The 25,311-nt window shown below is 37.8% G+C and overlaps 1 protein-coding gene across 3 annotated transcripts in view; it reads right to left on the bottom strand.

Annotated features, from left to right (window-relative positions):
• Positions 1-1,595: 1,595 nt before the first annotated feature.
• The window catches only part of CHST8 (carbohydrate sulfotransferase 8), a 165,145-nt gene continuing 141,429 nt past the window's right edge, over positions 1,596-25,311 (bottom strand). For 2 of the 3 annotated variants that reach the window (XM_065848038.2, XM_065848037.2), the window contains exons 3-4: positions 5,303-5,340; positions 1,596-2,995 (exon numbers count right to left, since the gene is read on the bottom strand). In XM_065848038.2, coding sequence (XP_065704110.1) covers positions 1,847-2,995; positions 5,303-5,340 — 1,187 coding nt within the window. In that variant the 3' untranslated portion in view covers positions 1,596-1,846. Of the gene's footprint in view, positions 2,996-5,302; positions 5,341-17,485; positions 17,561-25,311 lie in introns of those variants that run through there. The other variant, XM_071814329.1, reaches the window with a different exon arrangement.

Raw genomic sequence — 25,311 nt, 5'->3', positions numbered from 1 at the left:
AGATGCTGTTGTCCTGGTATCATTGAAAATAAAATGAACAGATGACATTTGTGCATTTCTGTTTTTCTGCCAAATGACTGGCTGGACTGTGCCCACCTTCCTTTGTAGTTTCTTGTTGGGGGTAGGAAAAGGATGTCTGTCAATGATAATTAAGCAAAATAACAACAAAAAAGAAACCCCTTTTCCATTTTTGTCTGGTAATTCCAGATAACTTGGTACTGTTTGAGTTGGCCCGAGTAATTTGCATTATTGTACAAAGAAACCAAGAACAATTTATTTTGTATACTTCATATATACTGAGGATGATGTCATATTGTATAGAACGTGCCTTTGGCTGGTTTAGGGCAGCTGTCCTGGCTGTGCCCTCCCCAACTTCTTGTGCACCTGAGTGTGAGAAGCTGGAAAATCCTTGACTACTTAGTAACAACTAAAACAGTGTGTTATCAGCATTCTTATACCAAATCCAAATCACAGCATTATACCAGCTACTTGGAAGAAAGTTAACCCCAGACCAGACCAGGATGCACTGGTCAGGATGTTTCACTTGGCTGTGTTCTGGGCACAGTGACTGGTTAGTGCAGCTCTTGTGCTGAAGCACCTATGGAGTGACAGAGCTGCAGCCTGGAGTGCCGGGACAGCAAAAGCTGTGAAATACGAACTTCAGAAATTACTGGGGAGTTCAAGTTTGGCATTGTGTAGAGTTTGAGACTCATTCCAATATGGCCAGTTTAGATGGCATCATGTCAAGTGGTTAAATGGCATGTAAACAAGGATACTGTATACAGAATTAGTGTGGAGATTTATGAAACTACTAGAAGGTCCAGTATTTGATTCTTGTAAGATATTTTTCCTAGGGATGAAAGAAAACATTCTCCTATGTATAGGAAATGAACAACTGAACTAAAACACCTGTAATTTTATTTTGTGTGTTAAGTCAGATCTAATTGTTACTGAAAAACGCAAGTGCAAATTATTTGCAGCAACGAAAAGAACTACCCTGTTGGGCAGGAAGCTGCGTTTATTCTTACTTGTTATTATGAAGGAAAGATTTGATATTCCTGGTGACTATAAAGATTAAACTAGAGATTTATGTTAATGCAAAGGATTAAAAGAATCTTAATAACATTTAGAAAGATGCAAATGTTCTCTCCTGCATTTTATCCTTTTCAGATGAATGTGCTATAAGGGAAATATTGAAGGGGGAGAACACATCCTCACTCTCAATTGCGACATCTGGTTTAATACTGCACTCACATGGTCATTAAGTATTAGTTGCCTTCACCAGTGTGTTTTTGAACAGTATGTGATAAACTTTTTGTCCCCAACTAACATATGAATATCAGGAAATAGCAATGTATGACCACCTTCAGATACATGGTCCCTGTTTAGTCTATGGCTTCATGTGTTGCAAATTTCAATGAAGTATAAATATTACTCAGCGTAATTTAATATCCTGTCACTTTCAGACTTACTTTCTAAATAGTAAAGACTTTGAAATACTGGGTCCACTGTAGAATTGTCAGCTGTGTTTCCCCAGTTTCAAACCATGCTCCCAATGCAAACACAGGCCACACCAGCATAGAAAATTATGTGCTTTATTTGGGAGCCCTGACATATTATACATGTATGTACATACATTTCATATGGAGAAATTATAGAAAAAATATGATTTGAAAAAGGAGGCAATTAAGGTGAAGGTGTAAACATCACTAGCAGTTTATGTTCTGTTTTGGGTTTTTTCCTGCTCTTCAGTCGATTGTTTACTAACAGACATATATATATATAAATAGAAGCCACCTGGATTTGTTATACAATTTGACTGATATGACTGTGGAAGTGTCCCAGCTTAATATAGATCTTCAAAAGGTTTTGAGTAGTTAAACATCAAGTAATCCATATAGTAAAAGTCATAGCTCCGTTGTCGTTGAGAAGGAGAAAGCTGTGCAAAATACTGATGGGTAATTTTAGTGGTAGTTCTTTCTTCGTTGGAGTGCCTGTCTTTAAACTTGGGGAAAGTTAAATTTTGTGGAGCACCAATCAAGTGCAAGAAAAAGTTTGCATCATCTTCCATACTTTCAAATTTCCCAACAAAGTCATAGTCTATTAAACATGGGCTGCAAAGCCTGTTGACATGATCCCAGTGGATATCCATACCCACCGGCCTGTGAACATCCAGGAGATACTGAATGAACTCTTTGAATTTGACTCCAGAGCCTGTCCTTAATGCTTCTTTGGTGGCGTTGACGCGGTATCTGGAAATGATGGCTTTTCCAAAAACCGGGTGATAGTAATTGTTTGGATGTTCAAACTTGTCCCGAAATGCAGACACTAGCTTTTCAAAAGGCTCACGAATAAAAAGCATCTTTGTGTAAGTGTTGAGCCTATGATAAATTCCTTTGTGATCAAAGCCATCCAGTCTTTTTAAGTAGTTTCCATAGTGCACTGTGTTGTGCTGGATGTCTTTTGTGGAAGAAGCCAGCCCGTTAAGAACCATGAGCACCCGTTTCCAGTTAGAGCAGCCGGCTTTTGGTACTTCACAGTATAAGACTCTGTATTTATCTTCTACAAATATTCTAGAAACGTGATAAGGAGTGATTATTCTTCTATTATTACTCTTGTATTTAGAACAAGTTTCCCTCATAATTCGCTTTCTTTCTCTTTGGATCTGGTAGAGGCTTTTCCACTTACTGTTGTTTCTATCCTCAGATTTAAGCGTGGGCAGGTTGAGAATGGAGCTGTTCATGGAAATCAGAATGGGACTCTTTTTAATTATAAATCTCCTCCTCCGTTTATGGAGCCTGATGGAATTAATTTCTTCACCTTTTTGTTGATCTTTCATAGCAAACATTATGCTGCTTTGCCGTCTGTCTGTGCTTTGAAGCTTAGTGGGCACATCTTCAGATAGGTGTAATGAATCGTCCTGCTTTACCGTTGCTACTCCATCTGCAGTATTTTTTCTTAATCTTCTACCCTGATTATTGCTGGAAACACAGTCCTGATGGGAAAAATAGATTAAAGATGTTAGTAAATGAGTGTTTGTCACTGCTAACAGCTTGTACAACTTAATGTGGCTCTTTCATACACCAAGCAAAATTGTACAACGAAATGCATTTCTGCAAGTCCACCGTGATGTGTCTGTGTTGTGGTAATGACTTCTCTCTTGTCATCTTGTTTTGTGCTTATGTGAAACTCAAATGCTGAGATGAGCCTGAACTCCTAAATTCCAGTTCAGATTTGGGTTTAATTATATTTTAGCTGGTGCCTGTACCCAGACTTTGATAGAGACTTTCGTCTTGGGAATTTCAAAGACAATGTATCTATGAAGGTATCTGAGTATTTTGAGGACTTAATTCCAGAGTGCCTGCTGTCACCCAAATGTGTTCCACTGCCCTCCCCAGCTTTCTGTAGCTTCTCTTTGCAGTGAGGGCAGCTGTGGACAGTGAAGCCTGACAGGGAAGAGAGGTTTATAGTGGAGTGAAGATGCAGAGGGAGCCAGAGTGGGAAGAAGCAAGTGGAAAGGGCAGCAGAGAGAACATGGAGGCTTTGCAGAGAAGGGGGTTTGAGAGCAGCATGAGATGAGACCCCAAAGGGAGGCTTGAGTGAGGTGAGCCGGGCACCAAAGCAGTTGACACCTCATGAGAAGCAGGAAGGGTGCGAATGAAGCTCTGGCTGGGGTTAGACAAGTGAAAACATTGTAAGCAAGCTGGGGCTGTGGTAAGGGGTCTCTGGGACCTGCTTGTTTTCATTAGGTGCTTCTCAGTGGTTAATGCTGCTTCTGGCATACAGCCCAGGTGTGCTCCGCTACTGCCAGCTTCTCAGAACAGCCGAATTTCATCCTTGTCTACACATCTGTGCCTCTAAGACTGAAATGAGGTTCTGGACACTGTTTAACTGCATGTCATCCCTGTTTGGAGATCTCACCTGGGAAATGAGTGGCATATGAACTATAAGGGAGTATTTCAGCAGAGGAAGCAGATGTAGTTGTAACATGTTTATTGCTTACCCCAAATACTTAATGTTTGTTTAGAGGTTTTATAAATTGCTAATTTATATTTTCAGTCTTTACTTGCTGTCTAATAGTATTTTAAAGTGGGTTCAAAAAATAAGATACTGGATGGACTTTTTAGGTGTATAGTAGTAGTGTAATGCTGTTTCAAGGTGGTAGATTAAATCTTCATAGTGATTTTTTTTTGCAAGTCTTTCTGTTTGCTGAAGAAAGCGATGATGTAAGTAACAAACTTGTGCTGTTATGGAGATTTTAAAGAAGTTTCAAAAAAGAGACTTGGTATTCATTATCAAAAGTACTGGTGACAAAAGAAAAAATCTTATTCTTTTGTAGGTGACTTGCTTAAATTGGTAACTACTGTGTAAAACTCAGAACAGAACAATATTAAACACAGTTTTTAGAGTACTGTGCAAATTGCTGCAGAACTTGGGTTTATAAAATGTTTTGCTGGCTATTCTGGTAGTGGAAGGGGTACATGATATGCAGACTAGGAAACCAACTGATAATTTATCGTACAAGACACTATGTGTTCAGTTGTTGGGAGTGCTCTCATCTTCAGAGGTTGTTTCTGATGAATGATATATTGAAGTTTTTGTCTATGTAAAATTTCAGCTATTTTGAAATATTACCCTTTACAGAGTGGCTGAAATTCAATCTTCGATCTCCTTGATATTCACACCTCTGGTGGTGATGAACAGACAGTTTTTGGGAAACCCTAATGCCACGATGTGAATGTTTTCTGTCAGTGTAACTCTTCATCCAGAAGGTCAGGCTGGAGCTGCAGAGATGTGGTGATGTCGCTCGCATCACGCCAATTCCACCAGGCAATGGCATTTGGGGAACAGCTGGCAGCTGCACAGTTGTTCCTTTGCATATTTTTCACTTGTCCTTTAACGATGAAATCCTGACAGCCCACAGCACCCTTACTGCTGCTGTGGGTGCGCTGACAGCCACTAGATGGAGGAATTTCACCAGGATTTTACTTTAGCCTATTTTTAAGCATGTCTCGAGACATTCAATTGATCAGTATGATTTCATACAGAATATTAACATATGCAAAGCTTACAGTATCTTTTAGCAATATCCAGTCTAGGAAAAAGCTCATAAGACTAAAGTTGCCTGGCTTATCAAATTCATATTTTAAAAGGAAAATTTACACTTCTTGGCAAAGCTTTGATGTGTTTTTCCTTGTCAGTGCTTCATCTCCACTGTAGTGCCCTTTTCTGAGCCATCTCTATATGTGCTCTGTACTCAGGATTCGGGTACAATTCTCCTTATGTACTTTTGAAAACTTACTTTTTTTGGTTGCTGGAATCCCATGTTATATTTTATCCCTAAACAAAGAAAGAAATTGAAGTCATTATTTAGTAAAAATAAAAACATTAGTTTCTTTTTTTTTCTTTTTCTGGACTGATGTGTCCTCAGTAACTGAAAGGAAAACAGGAACAAGTTCTATTAATGCAATGATAAATAGACCAGTGGTGAATCATAATTAATGTATATTTCATAGTAACAATAGTCCTTGGAAGGCCTCTTTATTTATAAATGTCATAACAATTGTGAAATGGAGTGAATGTTTCTGCCTCTCTTTTACAGATGGGGAAACTGAGATGGCGAAAAGTGATTGCTTAACCTCAGCTGAAAGGCCAGGAACAGAACGAGAAGCAGCTGAGATTCATGATCCCAGGTTAGAACTCTAACAATGGCTGTTCTTTGTGTACTTACCTAAAGCTGGTGTTTCTCTCTGCCTCCCTGGCCCTTCCACCTTTAGATAGTTGGTACTTAATCATAGTAATAACTTGCATTGAGTATTATCCTTTGCTGTAAAACCACAGCAGCACGGAGCAGAGTTGTGTGTGAGGTAATGTTTGTGGAGTTTTGGAGAGACAAAACAATACAGAATTGCGTTTTGCTAAATCTTCTGGCTTCTACAGTGCTGTCTACCTGAAAATATACTAATTAAGATATGACAATCCTAGAAGGCAGCTTTAGGAGATGTGTAGGATCTCTTTACTGTTCCTAACCTCTACTAAGTATAAGTTAATAATACAAGAATGTATAATGGAAATGCTTCTTAATAATTAAATTAGTTTGGGGCTTTTCAGTTTATAAATATGTTGTTATCGCTGGCACTTTTGCTGGAGAACTTCAGTTGCTTGAAGGCTTCTGTTTCAGGAGTCTGCATTATGAATCCACAGCCTTTTGATGAGGACAATTAGAGGTAAAGGTGTTGCAAAGCATTAGTGAAAGCATCACTGGGATAGCTCGGTCTATCAACTCAACTTTTATGGTACTATGAAAGGTCTCAGAAAGAGTGTGTGTACATAGCTCACACAGCGCCTTATTGCAGTTAAAGTAACAAGTCCAGCTTATGATCCTTTTTTTTTTTTTTTAATTGGATCTACAAACTGGTGTTTACAGTAGAGTTTCAGTGAAATTGCTCTGGTTATTTGTGCTGTTACATCTCATCTAGCCATACTCATTACTCTTCTGGTTTGTGTTTGAGATTTAATTCCACTGTGGCAATTTGTTAGCAATAAACTCCAGTTAAAGTGGATGGGGGATATTGTGATTCTATGTCTGTTAAAAGCAGAGGGCATGTTATTTTTACTTCATCAGAAATATGTTCCAGACACCTTATAGGAGGAGTCTTAAGCCTTTTTCCTAGTTGCTTCTCAAAAGTGTTTAGTTGCAAAATGACATCAGAAAGCTGTATTCTAAAGAGAAAACAGCTAATCTATATGCTCCTTGTGTGGATTCTGGAGGATTTTGAAACAATAACATGGTTAAGAAATTTAGTCTTGTTGTGTGGGTTGGTCAATTCTGCTTATTTTCTATGGATATCTTTTGGTTTCTTGTGTATTAATAATATAATGCACTTAGGAATTCCTAAAATAATGCTATTACAGATAATACTAACCATTCTGTTAAGTACCAATTTATTCCTCTCAAGTATCTAATTTTTGATCTTTCTTTAACCTGGATTGAGTACTGTTAAGTCATTCCTCCTCCTTTGTCTTGGATCATGGAGATTTACTTTGGCTGTCAATAGTGTCAACATGTGTAGGTGAGAATATATGTATTTAAATGTTTCTCCCACTGTGAACTAGTTATACCTATCATAGAAAGATGGGAGAATGGTTGTGCAGCCTGCCCTGGAACATCATGTAATGTCTACAAATCCACTCCCTTTCTAAAGGCATTTTGAGCTTTTCATAATTGAAGACTTAAATCAGTGAGAAAAGAATTGGTCAACTATTGGAAAAATGAGCAAGTGTTTTGAACAGAAACATATGAAAATATTGCAGCATTTGCTGTGTCCAAATCATAATGTGAAAGTTAGGGTTAGTTTTTTTCCCCCAGGTTTGTTTAGTTGTGGTCATTTGTCCTGATTCCAGTGGTAGCACTAAGAGCTTGTAGCAAAACCACACACTTTGTATAATTACCTCTTAAAGTTGGTATGCATCTGCTTTGAGTAATAATTATTTAAAAGATCCACAGAAGTATGAAGAGCAGGTTCGAGATCTATCTTTTCATGGTTAATTATGACTGGTTATGTTTTTGTAGTAGTGTTTCATAAAGGAACTTATTGGAGATTAATACTTTGCACTGATATGCTATGCTTCAAAAAATTGAAAATAAATGCTAGTAAGAGATGAGTAAGCGTTTATAGAAATGATTCTTCATTTACTGGCTTTAAGATGTAATCAGAACAACAATTCATGTTTAATGTAAATGTTTGGTGAAGCACTTGCCAGTCCTCTTCAATGTTTTCTGAATTTGTGACATCCAAAGTTGGCTTCCTTTAGCTGTCTTTCTCATGATACAGTCTGTCACTTCAGATTTAAAGCTACATGTGGAAAAAACCTCAAGTGCAGTGAACTCAGGGAAGTTATATTGCATTGATCTACTATACTAATAAAAATCTACATTTAATGTTATGCTACATCTTTATTGTCCATGTTACTTATGAACTCTCAGATGTTATTGCCTAAATGGTAATTTTTTTTTGCCCTAAAAAAATTGCTGGTGTCTGTGGCACCCAAGTGATGTTAGTGATCATTAAATATTTGGTGCCAGGCATGATGATGACCAACATCTCACTAGTGCTCAGAGGCAGAACCATTCCATCAATTGTACATTGTGTCACTTTTCATGGTGTTCTTTTCTCCTTGTGCAACCATGATTTTGCAGACCTGAGCCTGGCCTATGCTTTATGTTTGCTTGTGTTGTATTTCCTGAAATACGAGCCCTATGCTTCATCCAGTCCTACCATATAGTCAAACCCGTTGTGTGCTTTTTTTTTTTTAAATGCTACTAGCAACATAATAAAATGGTCTTCATCTTCTCTGTGTAACATTATATAGCTCTGCCTCTCTGCCTTCTCTCTCTGCTTCAGGACTTAATTTTGGCTTACTTCTGGTGTTTGTTCTGTGTTCTGAGACTGCACCACAGCTGAAATATTTTTTAATAAAAATGATAACTTCAAGTCTGCATCTGTGACTCCATCCCTTAATGGGCGTCTGTGAGCAGTGTATGCTCGTTTGCTTCATCCTGATCTGTGAAATATGCTCTGGAAGGGCTGTTACCCTTGTTGCATGAACATCTGTGTCGTGTCCTATCCGCATGCGCTGCAGTCTTAGGTCTTTGCTCACACACAACAACATGTACTTCATGACAGAATCAATAGTAAACCAGTACTCAGAATTCTGGTTAGCATGAACAATTTCTAGTTTGAAAAGGTTTTTCCCAAAGTATGGGTCAGATCATATTTTTCCAGTGTGTTGGGTTTTCTTTTTGTAATTTAAAATCAACTCTTAGCTTTTGCAGTATAAAGGAACTGCCCATTTCCAATCCTAACTTACTCTGGTGTCTAATTCTTTACCTACTTGAATGAATAGTGCTCATTGAATAGGTATAATTATTTTTAATATAGCTAGCATTGTAAATTGTTTGGGTTTGCATATATAAAATACATATGTAGTGAACATATTTGGAATACTTTATGTATAAGCCTCTTGATAGAAATTTTTTTATCTTGAAATTGAAGCCTAATTAATAGAACAAACTTCATATGTGTAGCTGGTTTAATTGTATGCTATGTGTATATCCTTTTTATATCTGAAATTTATAGTTTGTTTAGGGAAAACCCCCTCAAACCCTCCATGTAAGTTAAATACACAGTGTCTCACTCCAATACAAACTAAAAGAATGAGGCAAAGTGAAGGTTTAGCAAAGCTGTAGCACATCTTAAACGGTGCATCAAGAAAGAAGCAAACCTATACAGTGAATCTATATAATCTCACCTCTTTGAGTCCCTCGTGAAAGTGGGGCTATGTGCTGTCATTTCCCACAGATGGGTGCACTTTCATGGGGACTGCTTTGGGTAAACGATAGGCTGCATGGCTCTTGTCAAAGCTAATGCTCAGTGACAGGGCACATGCCATTGTGTTCTACCGAGACCTGAGAAGTCATGAATTTCTGAGACACATAGTGTCTGTTTTCACATCTGTTTCACACTAATTGTTGCAGTGGTAAAAATAACACAAACAATTTTTACTGTGTTCTCTATGAATGACAGGTTGCATGCAGGAAAACCTTGAGCCTCCTGCAATTTGACCAAAGAACCTATCTGTCATTCTTGAAAGCAGTCAAACAGTCTCCATAACAGCTTTTACTCTTATGGCACCTTTTTGTATTTGATTGCAGAATAGTTATATATATATATATATATATGGCAAGAATTATTTTTATTTATGAATTTTAAGAGTGAATTATTGGGGAACTCATCTGTAGTGCGGCTTTTCTGGAAAAAAAAAGATCCTAGGTGCTACTGTGAACATTTTATTCTGATTTCTGTTGCTACAGTATGTACTTGGTAGTGAGTTTTTTTGGTGGTGGTTGTTTTTAACTTCACATTGCAAAGAGTAGTAAATTATTTGTTACTATTCCAGATGAGAAGCAGAGGCTGGTAGATGCATTTGCCAAACTTATCAAATTTTTAGTTTGTCACGTTTTGAATTATGAACTCAAATATTCTCATGTTCTTACGCCTCTGTGGTTCTGGGATGCAACATCTGTCTCCCGTTACACTTTGTGATGAAGAACCTGATTCTTGAAGTCCATCTTGCTGGTTTAAAGGAGCTGAAGACATAAGTCAGGTGTGATAGTTATTTCCTTTGTACGCAGGGTGGTGGATAGAATGGTACCGTGGCTATTTTTCAGTCTCTGAAGTAGCCCTTTGGAGCTCTAAGTAGTTAAATATGACTCTTTAAGTAAAGGACTGCTTTTTTTATTTTTTGCCCTGTTTTGGGAAGGCATGAGAAGTTTGCCACACCACCGAGGCTTAGAGTTTATTTATCTCCTCCTTCCATATGTGGATTCCTTTGTAAATCAGATAACTCATTCTTCCTGAGTTCTTAGCTTCTCATTTCAATCTTACTTTGCCAAGCATGCAATTTTTAATAGTTCAAATGCAATCTATTCGGGTAACTTTTAACTTTGACTTGTGGGTTATTCTTAAGCAGTTGTGGTGAGTAGAATACTTCCCAAAGAGAGAACCATTCACCCTCGTTTTCCCATCTCCAGTGCTAGTATAGTGCACAAACTGAATTATTCATATTGATCTTGTGCTTTTCAATCAGAGTCAGCTTCAGAGAGGTAGGCATTGAATCTGAGTGAAACCATTGGCTTCGTATTTCTCAGTCAGCCAAATCTGCAGTTTCTCCATCCCACAGGCAGCAGGCATCACGGTGTTGTGCTGTTTGTGTCATGGAGTACTTACGATGGTAGCAGCTTGTGTGCACTTCAGTTGATTAAAACACTATTACTCTGGCTTTTTGTGACTGAAATGACTTTCCATCTTAATGAAGTAAGGGAGTCTCTGGACAGAAGTACCAAATACGGGGAAAGCAATGCAATTCTGAAGGGCATACCCTGGTAATAATTAGAAGCGTAAGGTTCATCTATCAGTTTGAACAAGAAAAAATTACAAATGGGGGAACCACAGTAGAGATCAGTACACACATTAAGGGACTTCTAATGTGTGCCACTTGAGGGCTTTCATAATGTCGAAGAACTTGGTATTCCCAGTTCATCTGTGGTATCAGTAGCCAATCCTATATGTCCAAATCAAGCAAAACTGCACAAAATCATCATTCTGAAGCACAAACCTCAGAGTTGTGGCTGCTGCCATGTCATCATTCTTGTATCACTTGCAGTTCAAAACCCCTCATATGTCTTTGACTTGCAGCATGCTAATAGAGCAGGTATATGAACCCTTAAAGAAAGACACATACTACTATGTTTTTTCATAATGTTCTTATGTTCTAAAATAGACTGAATCAATCTCCTTGACTAAACAATCACGTAACTTCCACTTGGTCTGTTTCCTTCCATAGCTGGTGGAGGGAAATGCATGGTATCTTTACATTGCAAGCTTAATCAAATGAATACAAGAAGCTGTTTGTGAATTTATTATGAGAAAGGTAACACTACTTGTTTACTTTGTCTTCTCTTTGCTATTTAGCCATCCTAATTACGGAGTGCCATTTTCTGACTTAATTTGTATTTGATAAGAATTCTGTTAAGCAAACAGAAAAGTCAAGCCTGTGCTATTGCATTCCCCATTGCTTCTGTAGACCTACCCCTGGTAACATTGTTAATTAGCATCATTAGCTTTCAGGCACTGTCAGCAGTTACTTGCAGTTTCTACTTAATACTTTTCAGTCATTTTCCATTCTCATATTTAATATTTGCACATCGCCTTCATAGCATGACTTTGAGAAGGACATTACACTTTATGCAGGTTTATTAAGAAGTTTAACATATAGCACTGCTCTTATAGTTCTTACAGGCTACTAAATCTTTGGGTGACCAGAGGAGTTTCAATGAATCTCAAGCAAACACTTCATGTAACTTGTGACTGCAGTAGAGGAGTCAGGTAGCCAGAATAGCTCACCTAAACCCCAAAAAATGTTTCAAGAAGTTATGCAAGTAGGGCACTGAAGCTTCAATGGTCTTTCTATTGGAGGGAAGACAAAGTAATGCAGGTAGAATTCTGAGCTGCTTTCATGTCACTCTGTAGAGACACTTCTTTAGGAGAGAAGATACAGAAGCAAAGAGGAGGCTGCAGGCAAAAGTTAAGAGGTAGATCTACACAGGCGTGCATCAGTGTGGTGAGTTTGATAGCTTGACCCTGGATCAAACACCACAGATGTACATCCCAATTCTGTTATGTTACAATTAGCCAGCCTGAACTGATAGTTTCCCTTTCTCCTGTTCTCATAGTTAATTACTGACAAGTCTTCCTAGTATGAGATCAATATGTGGTATTAAAAAAAAGTGAACACCTGCAACTTAGCTACAAAAGGAGTGATAATTGGATAGACTTTGATACATTATGTGAGAAACAAGCAGGAGATCAGAGTTCTAGGAACTCTTATCTGGGTCTTTTTTTCTGGACTAATGAGCAACTGAAGGACGGTGGTGATTTTCTGTTAGTCATTTCTCAGTGACCCAGATAGGAAGAGTGAAGGTGCTAGTCTTGAGTTTTAGCAAACTTGAGACTTTTTAAGCATAAGTGTAGGCCATTTTAAGATGTTCTGAAACTTTTAGAACTGGCAGTTGAACTTTTTTGCACAAAACTAGAAAACGTGGCTGTTAATTAATTATAAAGTTTACAGTTTTTCTGGAGAACTGCCCTGCTCCCTGACTAAATACAGTCAGCCCCCTGGTGACTCTTCCCTGTGTCCTACAGGTGCCCCCTCCCATGAAGCCCACAGCCTCATGTGTATTTGCTTTTCTCTGGCCCCCTGAACCATCAGCAGTACCTGAAGTGAGAACTCCTCTGCCACTGCCATTTTATGGCCACATCTGCATTTTCTGTTCACACATAATAGCACTTCCTAATTTTTCTAGTATCCCAATGTAGAATGGTGCATCAGCCCAAGAAGGAGCCGTATGAACAGAGAGATGGAATTGTTTGCATCTACCTTGACAACCCAAATTTGGGACACAGTTGCTATGACAATTGAATCATTTGATTTTGTAAGTCAGTGAATACAAACAGTGAGTAGCAAATTGGCTGCTGAATGTGGTTAGCTAGGGATGGAACTTTTAGCTGATGAAAGTGTGTGAATGTGTCTGATTTCATTGAAAGCTCTTCTACGATGATCACTGTTCAGAGCATTTCAACGTATTCATGGTTTACTCAGTGCATTGCATATAGTTATATACAATTCATTCTCTCCATTTTGCATTGGCTAAAGTAATCTGTCACTCTAATTCTGTCTTCTGAGACAATTGTCTTGCACATGGAACTATTTCCTGACAAAGCACATCACTGGGTGTATGGCTTACACAGGGTAATTGGATATTTTAACTTTTTTATGACTCTGCTCTAGCACTGATTAAACCCCAGGTAGTGGCAGAAAACTGTGCGCATACAGGACTTTGCCTACCTGACTGCTTGTTTCACCTGAAATGCAACTCTTTCACTTCAGATGTGGATTTTTTACTGAGCTACTTAGTATATCATTGATGTTCTGTTGAGAGTGCATCCAAGTTGCACTCACATGTAAACACTAGATAAGACCTGTTTTGAAATCTTTGAGAGTAGTAGATACAACTCTACTAGGTAGTATCTGGGTCTCAATCTTTTGCCTTTATCTCAATTGTTAAGTTAAATATTTTATCTTTAAGTCAATCCATTTCAGTCTTCATTTCTACTTCTGATATTATGTTAAACACAGTCAAAGTTGTGACTTCATTGTAACTGCAGGTGACTGTCATAATGCCCTGTAGGAGAAGCTTTTAATTATCAAAAAAATGAAGATGTCAAAAACTATAATGTAAGGACTAAAATTTTCTGCGTCATTGTTTAGAATGAATTTAAATGTCTGTCTGTTTCCTGATGCAAATCTAGCTTGGCTTTTTTTAAACCCCTTTTAAATTTTCTCTTTTATCTTAAAGCAACTAAGGCTTTCTGCCTGCAACTGTTTTTATGCTTTTCATGCAATCTCAGATTCTGTTTTCACAGATGCTTCAAACCTCCTTTGGTGGAGCTGAAGTGAGCTGAACCTTGCCAAGGTACCATGTGCAATTTCAGATTTTTCTATACCTTCTGCTATGCAGGACATAGTAGCATGGCCTTGAATCCCTTCCCAAAACTGCTTGTGCATTTGGTTGGTTTGCATGAAAGTGTAATTCTTCAGTGTGCTCCTCAGTCTTTCCTGCTGATTACACACAGGGACTTGGGACACCTACATTTTGACTTGTTTGGTTTATGTGTGGTGCAGGGCTGATACTTATATAAAAGAATATATCTTGCATGAATAAAATCAAATCATTAAAATGAGAGGAAACTTTATCTGATCTCAGTTTACTATGTTTTGAATTTTGATCCATAGCTTTGTTTTGCTTGTAAACTAATAAGACTCCAGACTATCAATTGACATTATTTTCAATTTTCCCCATTAAGGAAGGTGGTAATTGCCAAGCTGTTGACAGCAAGTGCTGAAGAAGCAAGTGAGTGATTTCCTCGCTGTCAGATTCTTCAGACAAGGCTTGCCAGCTACATTAGCAATAACAGAAATACACAGTGGTACAGATAGGCAGTGTGGTCTTTAGCAAACTTGTTTCTTGCCGATTACTGAAATCAGCTACCGGCCAGCTCCAGCGTTGTAGTGGCGCATTAGTCTCTGAAAGACTGAAAGATTCGTTGCATTCTTCTTTTTTTGATGGAGAAGCAATAATATCCTGAAAGTTTAGAGACACAACCTCTGGTATAAAGTCTGAACACGTTTTTGCAACACTGGGTCCTCAAGAGATCTTTCTGTAGTGACTGATTTTGTATTTCATAATGGTGTGTTTCTTAAAAATGCATTCTGTTAAATCACAAGACAGATGCTGTCTTGGAGTGAATTAATAGGAGAAGTAACCTACTGTTAGTAAATGACAAGTATGGATTAGGTAATTTGAGTTTCTTACTTAATGTACGCAACACTTGTTTTGCTGTTTGTTTTAAACGGGTTTAGTTTTCAACAGTTTGCAAGGTGGTATGTTTCAAAGTCTATGTGACATAAAATGCTGAGCTTGGCATGCTTGTCTTGGTCTGTAGGCTTGTGTTCATCCTAAATCTCTCTACATCAGTCTTCACAGCTATGAAATAGGAAGAATGTGCCTTCTTGACAGGAGTGCAGAGCATGTCAACTGACTGACCCAGAACATCAGTGCTTGGTGCCCTGCAAGCGTTGTGATGGTGGTCTCCTTAATGGAGGATTACATTGCTGATTGTAAGCAGTGCTTTTGAACAAAGAATGACTTTTTTTTTTCTCATGTCTGCCCAAAAAGTTTTCCTGCTGTATTTTGTGTTGTCATCTTCATCTTGGAGTTCTTCCAGGTTCTGTCTGTGGTTTTATATTAAAGTTGATGGACATGCTCACTGTTGACAGTGACATTTTCCCAATGCTCTCCCTGTGCATGCTCCTTTGATGGGATAGATTTTTCGGATATCATTATCCAGTTGTTGTTTGGCCTCTCATCCTGTCTGACCCAGGAATAACTGATGTAGAGGATAGAAATATTCCTTGCAAAAGTTAGATGATTTTATTTTTTCTTTTAGTGTGGGGGCTTGTAAGCTTTATTTGGTTCTGCAGAGTGTTTCAAACCGATTTGTATATGGACAGGATGTGTGGCTATTATGAGGTTTTAATGTTGCTTTTGAAATACTGCTTTCTGGTCATATTCTGAAAAGCTGCGTAACTAACACTGTTTAAAATAAGCCTGTTCCACTAACTTCTAGTGACAAGTCCTGCCCAGGGAAGTGGTTGAGTCACCACTCCTGGAGGTGTTTAAAAGATGTAGAGATGGAGGGACGTGGTGTAGAGGTGGACTTGACTGTGTTAGGCTAACGGTCGGATTCTGTGATCTTTAAGGTCTTTTTCCAACCAAAATAATTCTATGATTTCACCTCTGTCAGTAAAATAGTGAGAAGAAATTCTCTGTTATGTCAAGGCTACAGAGATCTAAAACTAGATGTAGTATCTTTGCTTAAACCAAACTCCTCTGTGAGTCCTCCAAAAGGAATTAGTCTGTTTTACTGCTGTGCACTGATTTTCCCCATAGGACTGTCCTGCCTCCTTGTTCTTGGAGTTCTTTCTTCTCTTTCAACACCCTAAAGGGATCATAATAACCAAAATGAATATATGTGAACATCTTAAGAGAGAAAAAGTGCCTGATATGATTTTCTAGTGTTTTGGACATTTTTTCTGCCTTCCCCTATCTGCATGTGGCTTTGTTCAAGTAATAAACTTGCAAATAATTAAAACTCCAGATAGAGATTTCTCTCACCTTAAAACTATACAGGGATTGAGGAACCCTAATTCACTTGTACTTGAATTAGGGAATTATTGAATATTAGATGAATTTTGAATATTGAATATTAGATTAAGTCCTGGATCAAGTGAAGAATCCATTTGTTTTAATTGGATTTAATTATATTTATCTGTATGTAATGTTTCCTTTAACACAAATAAGCATCCAGATATTTGTGACAAGTAAAATGCTGCTACTAGTTCAAAACTATAGAATAAAAGTTCTCTTCTTTGCATCACTTGTATTGAAAGTGAGAGCTATTAATGAACGCACTGTATCCTATCTCTTCTTAAGAACACTGCTGATTTCATTTCAAGTAAAGTTATTTCAAATTAAATAAAAATCTGTGAAGTGTTTTAGAGAGTAAGTTACAGCATTAAGAACCTAAATCTTGTTAAACATAATTAAATAAGAGCAGAAAATATTTTAGTTGATTTTAATTGTCCGAGTTCAGATAAAAAAATAAAGTACACTTACTGCAAAAAGCACAACACAGAAAGCAGTAATGATTTTCTCTTTTTATACCTGAAGCTGCTGTTTTAAATGTACGCAAAAGCATTTCTTTTTGCAATTTCATATTTAAAAAAAAAGCCTTATTGTAGAACTTGATCCAATTCACAAGTGGGTTATGTAGTGAAAGCTCAAACCCTGTCTGTTCTGTGGCTCCCTTCCCAAAGCTGAGCTTGGGCGGTAGTGCCGCCATCTCTCATCAGTGAAGGTGAACCTGGACCTGCGTGACAGCTCTTGCAGGAAGATGTCAGGATTGTGATGCTTCTGCTCATGGTCTGTTATTTTTTCATTGATCTTTACAAGCCTATAACTCTTTTAAGCAGCATGTCATTAGATAGATATTGAAAGGAAAATGCTGATGATGGCCCTACAAAACCAATAAAACTGCCCTTATTGGTTTCATAAAAGTCTTTATTGCTCATGGGATCTTAGTCTCAGCATGCAGCGAACCACATTTAGGCACTTAAAATGTGTTTCTCAGATGCATCTCCAGAAGCCTTTGCCCCTACACTCAGAGTGCCCCACTCTTGCGAACAGATCTTTTCTAAGCTTCTGATTAGTAGATTCAAAATACAACGCATTAAACATAGGTACCTGCTCTGAGGTGTCGCTGGCCAGGGGAAGATGTCAGTGGTGGCTCTTGGGAAAGGAACAGATTTCTTTGTTTCCAGCATTACAACGGCTAAGACAGTAAACATTAATTTTCATTAAGCACTTTGCTATAAATCTCAGTTTAATATCTGTTTCAGATGTTCTAGATAAATCCTTAACCTTTCAGTTGTTCCTTCTTGTAATCCTGTATCACTGATGAATCCTGGCAGTGACAAATGGCACTGTTAGACACTGCAACCACTTCTCTTCATGTCCCTCCCCATGCATTTTCTTTAGAGGGAGGAGGAGGAGAAAGGGACAGGCTGGGGAAGATGCTTTGAATACTAATGCCCATAAATGAATCCTCCTTTTCTTCCCTTTCTTCAAATTCTGAGCCTGCCTGCAAAAAAACTAGAAGCTGCCCTCTTAAAATAAACAAACATATATATGTATGTTAATAAGTTTACTGATATAAACTGTTTGCTTGTTTGCTAAAAAATTAAGAAACATTAGATGATCAGTTAGTGATTTGCAGCTTTCCAGATCACTTAGTTCCAACAATGATGTGCATGAATGTCTGGAGTAGGTAGATTGTCTCCTGAAGTAGGAAATACCTTGTGCCATTGAGATCACTTGCAATGTGTTTAATGTATTATTGCAACAAATTGTCTGATAAGATAGCCAGTATGATTGAGTGATGTGCACCTTACAGCAACCAGAAAGTCCAGAAATCTGCTCCTTTTTAAAGTTCCTAGACCTCTGTGGCAAAAAGTTACCAGTTGCCTGTCCTATTGGAGAGAGAGCTATTGCCGTACAAGAAGGGGGAGTTAACATGTCACGTAAGCAGCTGATTTGTCTTGGGCTGGAATGAACTTGAGCTCCGAAATACTCGAGTCTGCACCACCTGATGGGAAGACTGGCAGACAGGTACAATAACAACTCACATTTATGCATAGTGTTATTCCAGGTGTCGGAGTGCAAAGGTAGATGTAATTGAGCAATAACCCTGTTGTCCCAAGGAGAAAATAACATCCTTACTGTACTGCTTTTTTTCAGATAAGATCCAGGTAAAAGCAGGATTTTGACTCAAGGTTAGAATGTAACTTTTAGTGAAATGAAGACACCAGATTAATTCAGGAAACTTTCATTTTGGGAGTATTTGGTTTCTCTTATAGTATTTCCTGGAATATAATTTTTATTACTATCAAAAGTATAAACGCACAATAAGTTTTAAAACCTCCAATCTACTAATGCATTATGAGGCATTTTAGTTTTCTCTGTGTATTTTCTGTTTTGAAGAAAATGAAAAAAAATAAAGTTAACAGAACATGTCAACTCTTATGTAATATAACAATTTGGTAGTGAACACTGCTATTAAACTGTCATGAAAATATCCTTTGTGACTAGTCTGCTGCAGTGGGGCTGAGATCTGGCCTGGGCAAGCTGAGCCCAGGGGTCGGGTTGCGCGTTTATTTGCTGTGCAGTGTAGATCAGGTAGAGCTTAAGACTTTGCATGAACTGCCCTGTGTTGGAGCGCAGGGACTGCAGGTGAAATGTGCAGCAGACCAGCACAGTGACCTTGTTGGTGCCTGTGTAGCCCCAGAAGCTGTGAAATGAATGGGAAGGTCGCTCTGGAAGGTGGCTGCAATATCACAGAACAGACTCTGTCTTCTGAAGAGATCTGTGTTCACAGCTCCAGGTGCATGTAAGAGCTGAGTACAGTCAGTACCTTCTAAAACCTGGCTCAGACCCTACGTTTTCGTGATCCTACCAGCTCGGTCTTGTTTCCGGCTATTGGTGTAGTGGGAATAATCTTTCTTAACAAGCTCTCAAGGGTGCCACAAAACTTTATTAATATGAAGCAAAGAGCTTGGAGTTTCTCTGCCACAATGTGGAATATAGCAGTATGGATAACGCTTTAATAATGCGGTTTTGTTTGTCACAAAAATCATTAATTATTTCTTGTCTCTTTGAACAACCGTAATGATTTTTGTGCTATTTGTTAATATATTTAGATTAGATGCTAAAGTGAAAACCTAAACATGCTGTCATCTTCAGACATACTCAGGCAATTAGAGCACAGACTGTGTTATTGTTTTATAATTCAGGCCTAGTGAAGTCATAAATTAAGAAGCTCATTAAATTTTCAATTGCATTAATAGGAAAATTCAACTTATTAAATTCTTTGGTAAGGCTTAATAACAAAACATTGGAAATGCATCTTTATTTCTTTTCCTTTGTTAATCTTTGTTGCCCAGATAGCCTTCTCTACCCTTAAGACAGGAAAAACTAAAGTAATAGGAATAGAACTTGTAGAAAACAATGTCTCTTACATGGAGTTTAATGCTGATCCTCCTTGTCACATTTTAAAGAACTTTTTAACAAATTCTTGTGACTGAAAACCTGCCCCGTGAATCCCTGTGGGCACCACAGCAGCCAAGTGCCAGCGTCTTTGTGCTCTGTGCACTGCCTTGTTTATAGCAGTACATCAAATAAAGACAGATAATACTAGTTTTATTTGGCAATGCATGATACAACTTGATGCAATAGGTTGAGCTATTTACAAAATGAAATATTAAAAATATCTTCGTTTTCCCTGCAATTGGAAATTGTAAGTGTGTGTCTTTAATGGAGCATGCAAATATGAAACTGCGCAGTAAGCAAAGTCTGTACGGGTGGAAATGGCTTCATACCCATTAAAATCATAATGACTGCGTTCATAGTTGTGGTGAATTTCCTTACTTCATGAAGCTTTTTTTTTTTTTGGTACTGGCTAATGGTTCAAGCCTAAATTATTTTAAAATTACTCTAGTTGCACCCAGTTATGCTGCAGCTGATTTTTTTTAATTCACTGTGTGCTAGAATGCCTATGTTATTGGAACAGTACAAGTACTACAGAAATTCTTCATCTTGATAGGTGGTGTTGGTATTTAATTTTAGTGGTTATCTCAGTTATTGCTGAATTTTATGATGAAAACTTTTCGGTTTGGTTTAAGCATTTATCTTTAAAGTATATAGCTGGTTTCTTAAAGATGGTTTGTTAGAGCAACAGATTCTGGCTTTTCCAGTTTTTCCGTTGTCAATCAGAATACTGAGTTTTAACGTACTCTTCCACTTATTTCTTTGAACAACATTGTGGTGACAAAGCGTGTTAAATAATTTCATTAACCTTGGCTTAGACTTGCACTAAGATCTTCCCTAATTGACCAAGTGCAGCACAGATGTGAGGTCTATGATTACTGCAGCTATGCCAATCTACTGGCAGTGTGTCACTTTTAATGTGACAGCTGTATTCCAGCAATCAAGGGTTACAGCTTCTGGCAGTGTGAAGTTCTCATTATGCCATTTCTGCTCTGCAGTAAAATAATTATTTCAAAGCAAGCTGCTTCCTTCTCATCCCGAACCTGAGATCAGAACTCTTCCTGTTTATTGTTTTGTGACTTTTCATCTAATCATCTGCAGCAGCTGAGTTGAAGTTCATGTTCTGAGGCTGACCTAAGGTGTAGTACTTTTCAAAAAGCCGTATATAGATATATATAAAAGTAACAGATCAAAATCTGTTCCGAAGTACATTTCTCTTGAGTAAATGAACTGTGAATAGCTGAAATTACAGGGGATATTTTATACTTAATTATGTCATATACACAAATTATTTTTATGAACTTGTCTTTCGGTTAGTATAGGAACTATTAAAATGAATAGTTTCTATAATGATTTCATCTCGAGTGTATAAAAAATAAAACTATTTCTCTTGAAGTTGCCACGGCAGAAGCCTGAATCAGTTTGACTGATTTCACCTGAGATAGTTAAGAGGAATGTTTTTGTTGTTTTTATCCTGAAACAGTGGGTTTTCTTTAATGTCCAAGTGTCAAGCAGTGCATAAGTGAACTGTTAAGAGTTATTATCACAACAAAATATGCCCATGTTTGCAGAGGTCAAAGACCAATCTGTGCCCTTTTCCCCTTCCCATTTCTGAAATTGCTCTGGGCACCTGAGCATCTGGTGAAGGAGCGTGGTGGTTTGGTTTTGTTTGTTTGATGGGGTTTTTTGTGTGTGTTTGGTTTGTGTCTGTCAGAGACCAAGGAAGCAAGCTAAATTAAATGGGAAAGTAACACAAAAAAAAGCCTGAGACAAATCTAAATTCGAACTAGACGACCAAAAATAGAACCATCTTTTCTGGGATCTAATGACTACAATGGTGATAGCAATTGCAATGGAAATTAGAAAAGCGTCTTGTAAAGAGAATCACTTTTCATCAGCACCTTATTTTTAATAAATCAGTGCTGAATTTTAATTTGTAATTCAATTTCCATAATGCATTCACCTTGTTTAACTGAGAAATCAGTATCGTTGGATGGTTGTATTGTTTTCGCCTCTCTACTTTAAAGGTCATGTTCTAATTCAAGCAAGTATAAAAATTAACATTTTTCTGTCATTTTAGAATAGAAGAAAATTTTCTGTAGCCTTAAGTATACTGACACGCTTTTGGCAGCAGAATAGTTTGATACGTTACTACTGTGTGACAAACCCAATACAGAATCCTTATTAATAATCCTATTAATGTTTCATTTAATGTGAGGGAAATGCTAAATAAATTGTGGCTTTAACCCACTGCTGAGCTTCCAATTACTATTTTTCTCCCTGTCTGCTTGCAATATATCATTTTTTTAATATGACTGAAATGTTCTAACAATTGAGGGTTAGGATCCTATCAGCATGGAGTCCTCATTACGTGATTTCTGCACTACAGCAAAATAATGATTGTGGAGCAAGCTGTTCTCCATGTAACACTTACAGAATAACTCATAAGCCTACCCTTTTACCAGCTCCTGGTTATGGATTCAATTACTTCATGCCTCAGGTTTGTGGATGTTGGAATCATGTCATGCATCTGTCTTGAGCTGCACCATAAAAAGCATTCAAAGGGAATAAATTACAGTGATGTTCCCCAGAAGCACTTTGAGGGTTTTGCTTTCTCCCAAGCCACTCAAGACCATGTCTTCTAAAAGTCTATTGAAGGTTTCATAAAGCATATAAAAGCCCACTAGAATGTCATGACCTTCTTTCATTCTCTGATACGGTGCAAGAATCTACGTTTTCCACAATTAACAGGGAGAAGAGTATTACACTTGAGATGCAGCATTTAAATGGTATATTGTAGTCCCAAATAATATTAAACAGAACTGAAGGGCTAAATAAACAGTATTTCAGATGGCTATGCAGATCTTGTAAAGACAGATTTTATTTTTCCAAACAATAGGTCTTCGTATCAGATTAATACAGTTAACCTTCTTCAGTATGCAGGGTAAAACTGGCAAAGAGATGAAATCATAAATACTTAAGTATTAGCAAGTGACTCTACGTACAGCTGCAGTATATCTACTATTTATGCATGTAGCAGGGGAAAATTCGGGGTGCCTGACTGTACTTCATCTGACCTGCAGCCCAATTCTTGTTGTTCCTCTTACTATAGGATACAATTAAGGCATACATTAATATAAGACTAACAAAATGTTTTTTAGAAAAGCCTGTTTTTGCAAGAGGCGGGGATCCTGCTGTGCTGACAGTATAAGAAAACTTGCAAATGGTGAACAACTGGTGATGGGTGATCTAAAGTAATTACCGAGTTTGACACTCAAGCAGTGTACAAACCATACCACAGTTATAGCTCAATTATTGATCGTGCTTTTATGAGAAATTCAACACTAGCTATTGTTTGTGTGCTCCCTGGTGCCCTGGAGAATGCAGTAATATGCTTACTTGAAAATGGAAATAATGAGTTCTCTTGGAGCAGGGTCTTGCTCTTTTTCTTCCTTCTCCTGACCCTGCCTTCTTTCTCAGCTTCACCCAGCAGAATTTCACAGAGAACAAGGTGGTAAGGCTACTGATACAACCCTAACTCTTCTTAACAGCTGCTAAACTCCTATGCGCCATATAATTGTACATTGTGCCCCCAGCTCACACTTTGCCTTGCAGGCCACAGAGCTGGTAACAGCGCTGAGGCAGCTACAGTGCTGAATATTTTCTCTCTCACCGAATACTTTGAAGCAACCTGAGGGGAAAATTAAGATTATTCTGACATGATGAGAGAGATTATGCACAGTCAATTCTTCCCTATTTCAGGAATTCAGCTGACTGTAGCAGAGTGCCAAGTATTCCCTCATGCATCAGACAGGGAAGCCCTGTAACTCAGGACCGTGCTTGTTGTGTGCAGTCATAAGAGTGCCAGGATTAGACCACATAATGGGCTGCATTAAATAAGCCTTTTGCTCTATAACATTAGGCTTCAGTACCTCAGAAAATGGTGGTTATTTTCCCATTTTCCCAGAGTGTGAAATGAATGAAGAATTTTTGGATGTAGATACATTGTTTTGACACTTTTGCTGCTTGTGAGATGTGTGCCTGATGGGTATGAAGTGGGAAATACTAAAACACCTGAGGAGTTTCTAATCAATACACACAGCTCTCCTGCCTTTGAGGTATTTTACCCATTGACAAGAAAAGAACTTTACTTAAGTTATGGCCTGCTCAGCTCTAGACAGCAAACTATAGATCAAAGGAGAACGGCACTCAGGTGTTACACTTGCCATTAGATGCCTGGGTGTGGGGTGTTAACAAAGATACAATCATGACATTTTTGTGTGTTAGGATTTTTTTAACTGCTCTATTTTTGTGATTTTTCCAAGTGTCGCTTTCTTGACCCGTGTTTGATATCCCGGATCTGCATGATCACTCAGAGAGCAAAAAGTTGCAGTTTCATGTATCCTTAATTCCTTGTAACCTTGGTGTTTATCTCATCCCTTGATACTGTTCATTTCAGTGTTTAGTTTTAAGTCACATTTCTTTTACCCTTCCAAAACTTATGGCTGTTGTAAATGATTCTTGAATCCACATGGCTAACATCGTGCATCAGCTGCGTGCCTTATGGCAGCGTTAGTGAGGAATATAGTGGTCATGTTATAATTTGGCTATGCTAACATAATTAATAGAAGAACGTATATATGTGAGCTGTTGGGTAACTTACTCTAGAGTCAACGCCCACAAAATCCTTACATTGCTATGTACTGAAAGCGTGCCAGTTGTCTGCCATATATTGGCCTAAGGAGTATCTGTTGTATTAAACATACTGGGTGTTCATCTTGATATAAACTGCTTAATTCAGTAGGTATCTTAGATACCTACTGGCTCATACGATAGAACTGGCTTTAGTTCTGCAGACATACGTAAATGTGAAGAAGACTGGCTACATGAGACATGCCTGGCTGCTGAGTCGAGAATTATAGGTTAAACTACATTGTGCACCTAACTAATATGCTAACAAGAAACCAAAAAGTTCAAATAAATGGGCCGTTTATTGCAAGACGATCAAAAAGGAGAATTGTGAAGCCTAACCTTTACAAAATCCCAGCTTCCTTTAATAGTTCTATATCTTTCTAAAAGAAACCTTGGGATTTCCATTCACATAATTCACTAGAGGTTTGCTCTTTTGTAGTCTCTATCTTCTTCTTAAATAGGAAAGGCATTATTTGCTTTTGTGGATGCACCTAAATGGATGCTTCCTGGAGTGACTGTTATGGACTCAGGTACCTATCATACCCCTGAATTAAATTCTAACTGCGTAACATATTTTTAGCGTTGATGTGTAGCACTTTGTAGTGTGAAGCATGGGAAGTTTCAGGGGGAATATTGCATTTTTATTATTGTATGCTCCTAGCTTTTCAACAATCTCTTTGCATCATGTAAATATTTGCAGTAATTTTTGTTTAAAAAAAACTTACATTTGAGTACTCATAAGGTTTGAAATTGCATAATGCTCAGACTACTCTGCA

Source organism: Patagioenas fasciata, chromosome 13 (genome assembly GCF_037038585.1).
Source record: "Patagioenas fasciata isolate bPatFas1 chromosome 13, bPatFas1.hap1, whole genome shotgun sequence".
NCBI lineage: Eukaryota > Metazoa > Chordata > Aves > Columbiformes > Columbidae > Patagioenas > Patagioenas fasciata.
Note: the sequence above shows the minus strand (reverse complement) of the source record. Positions and strands in the feature narration are given on the sequence as shown.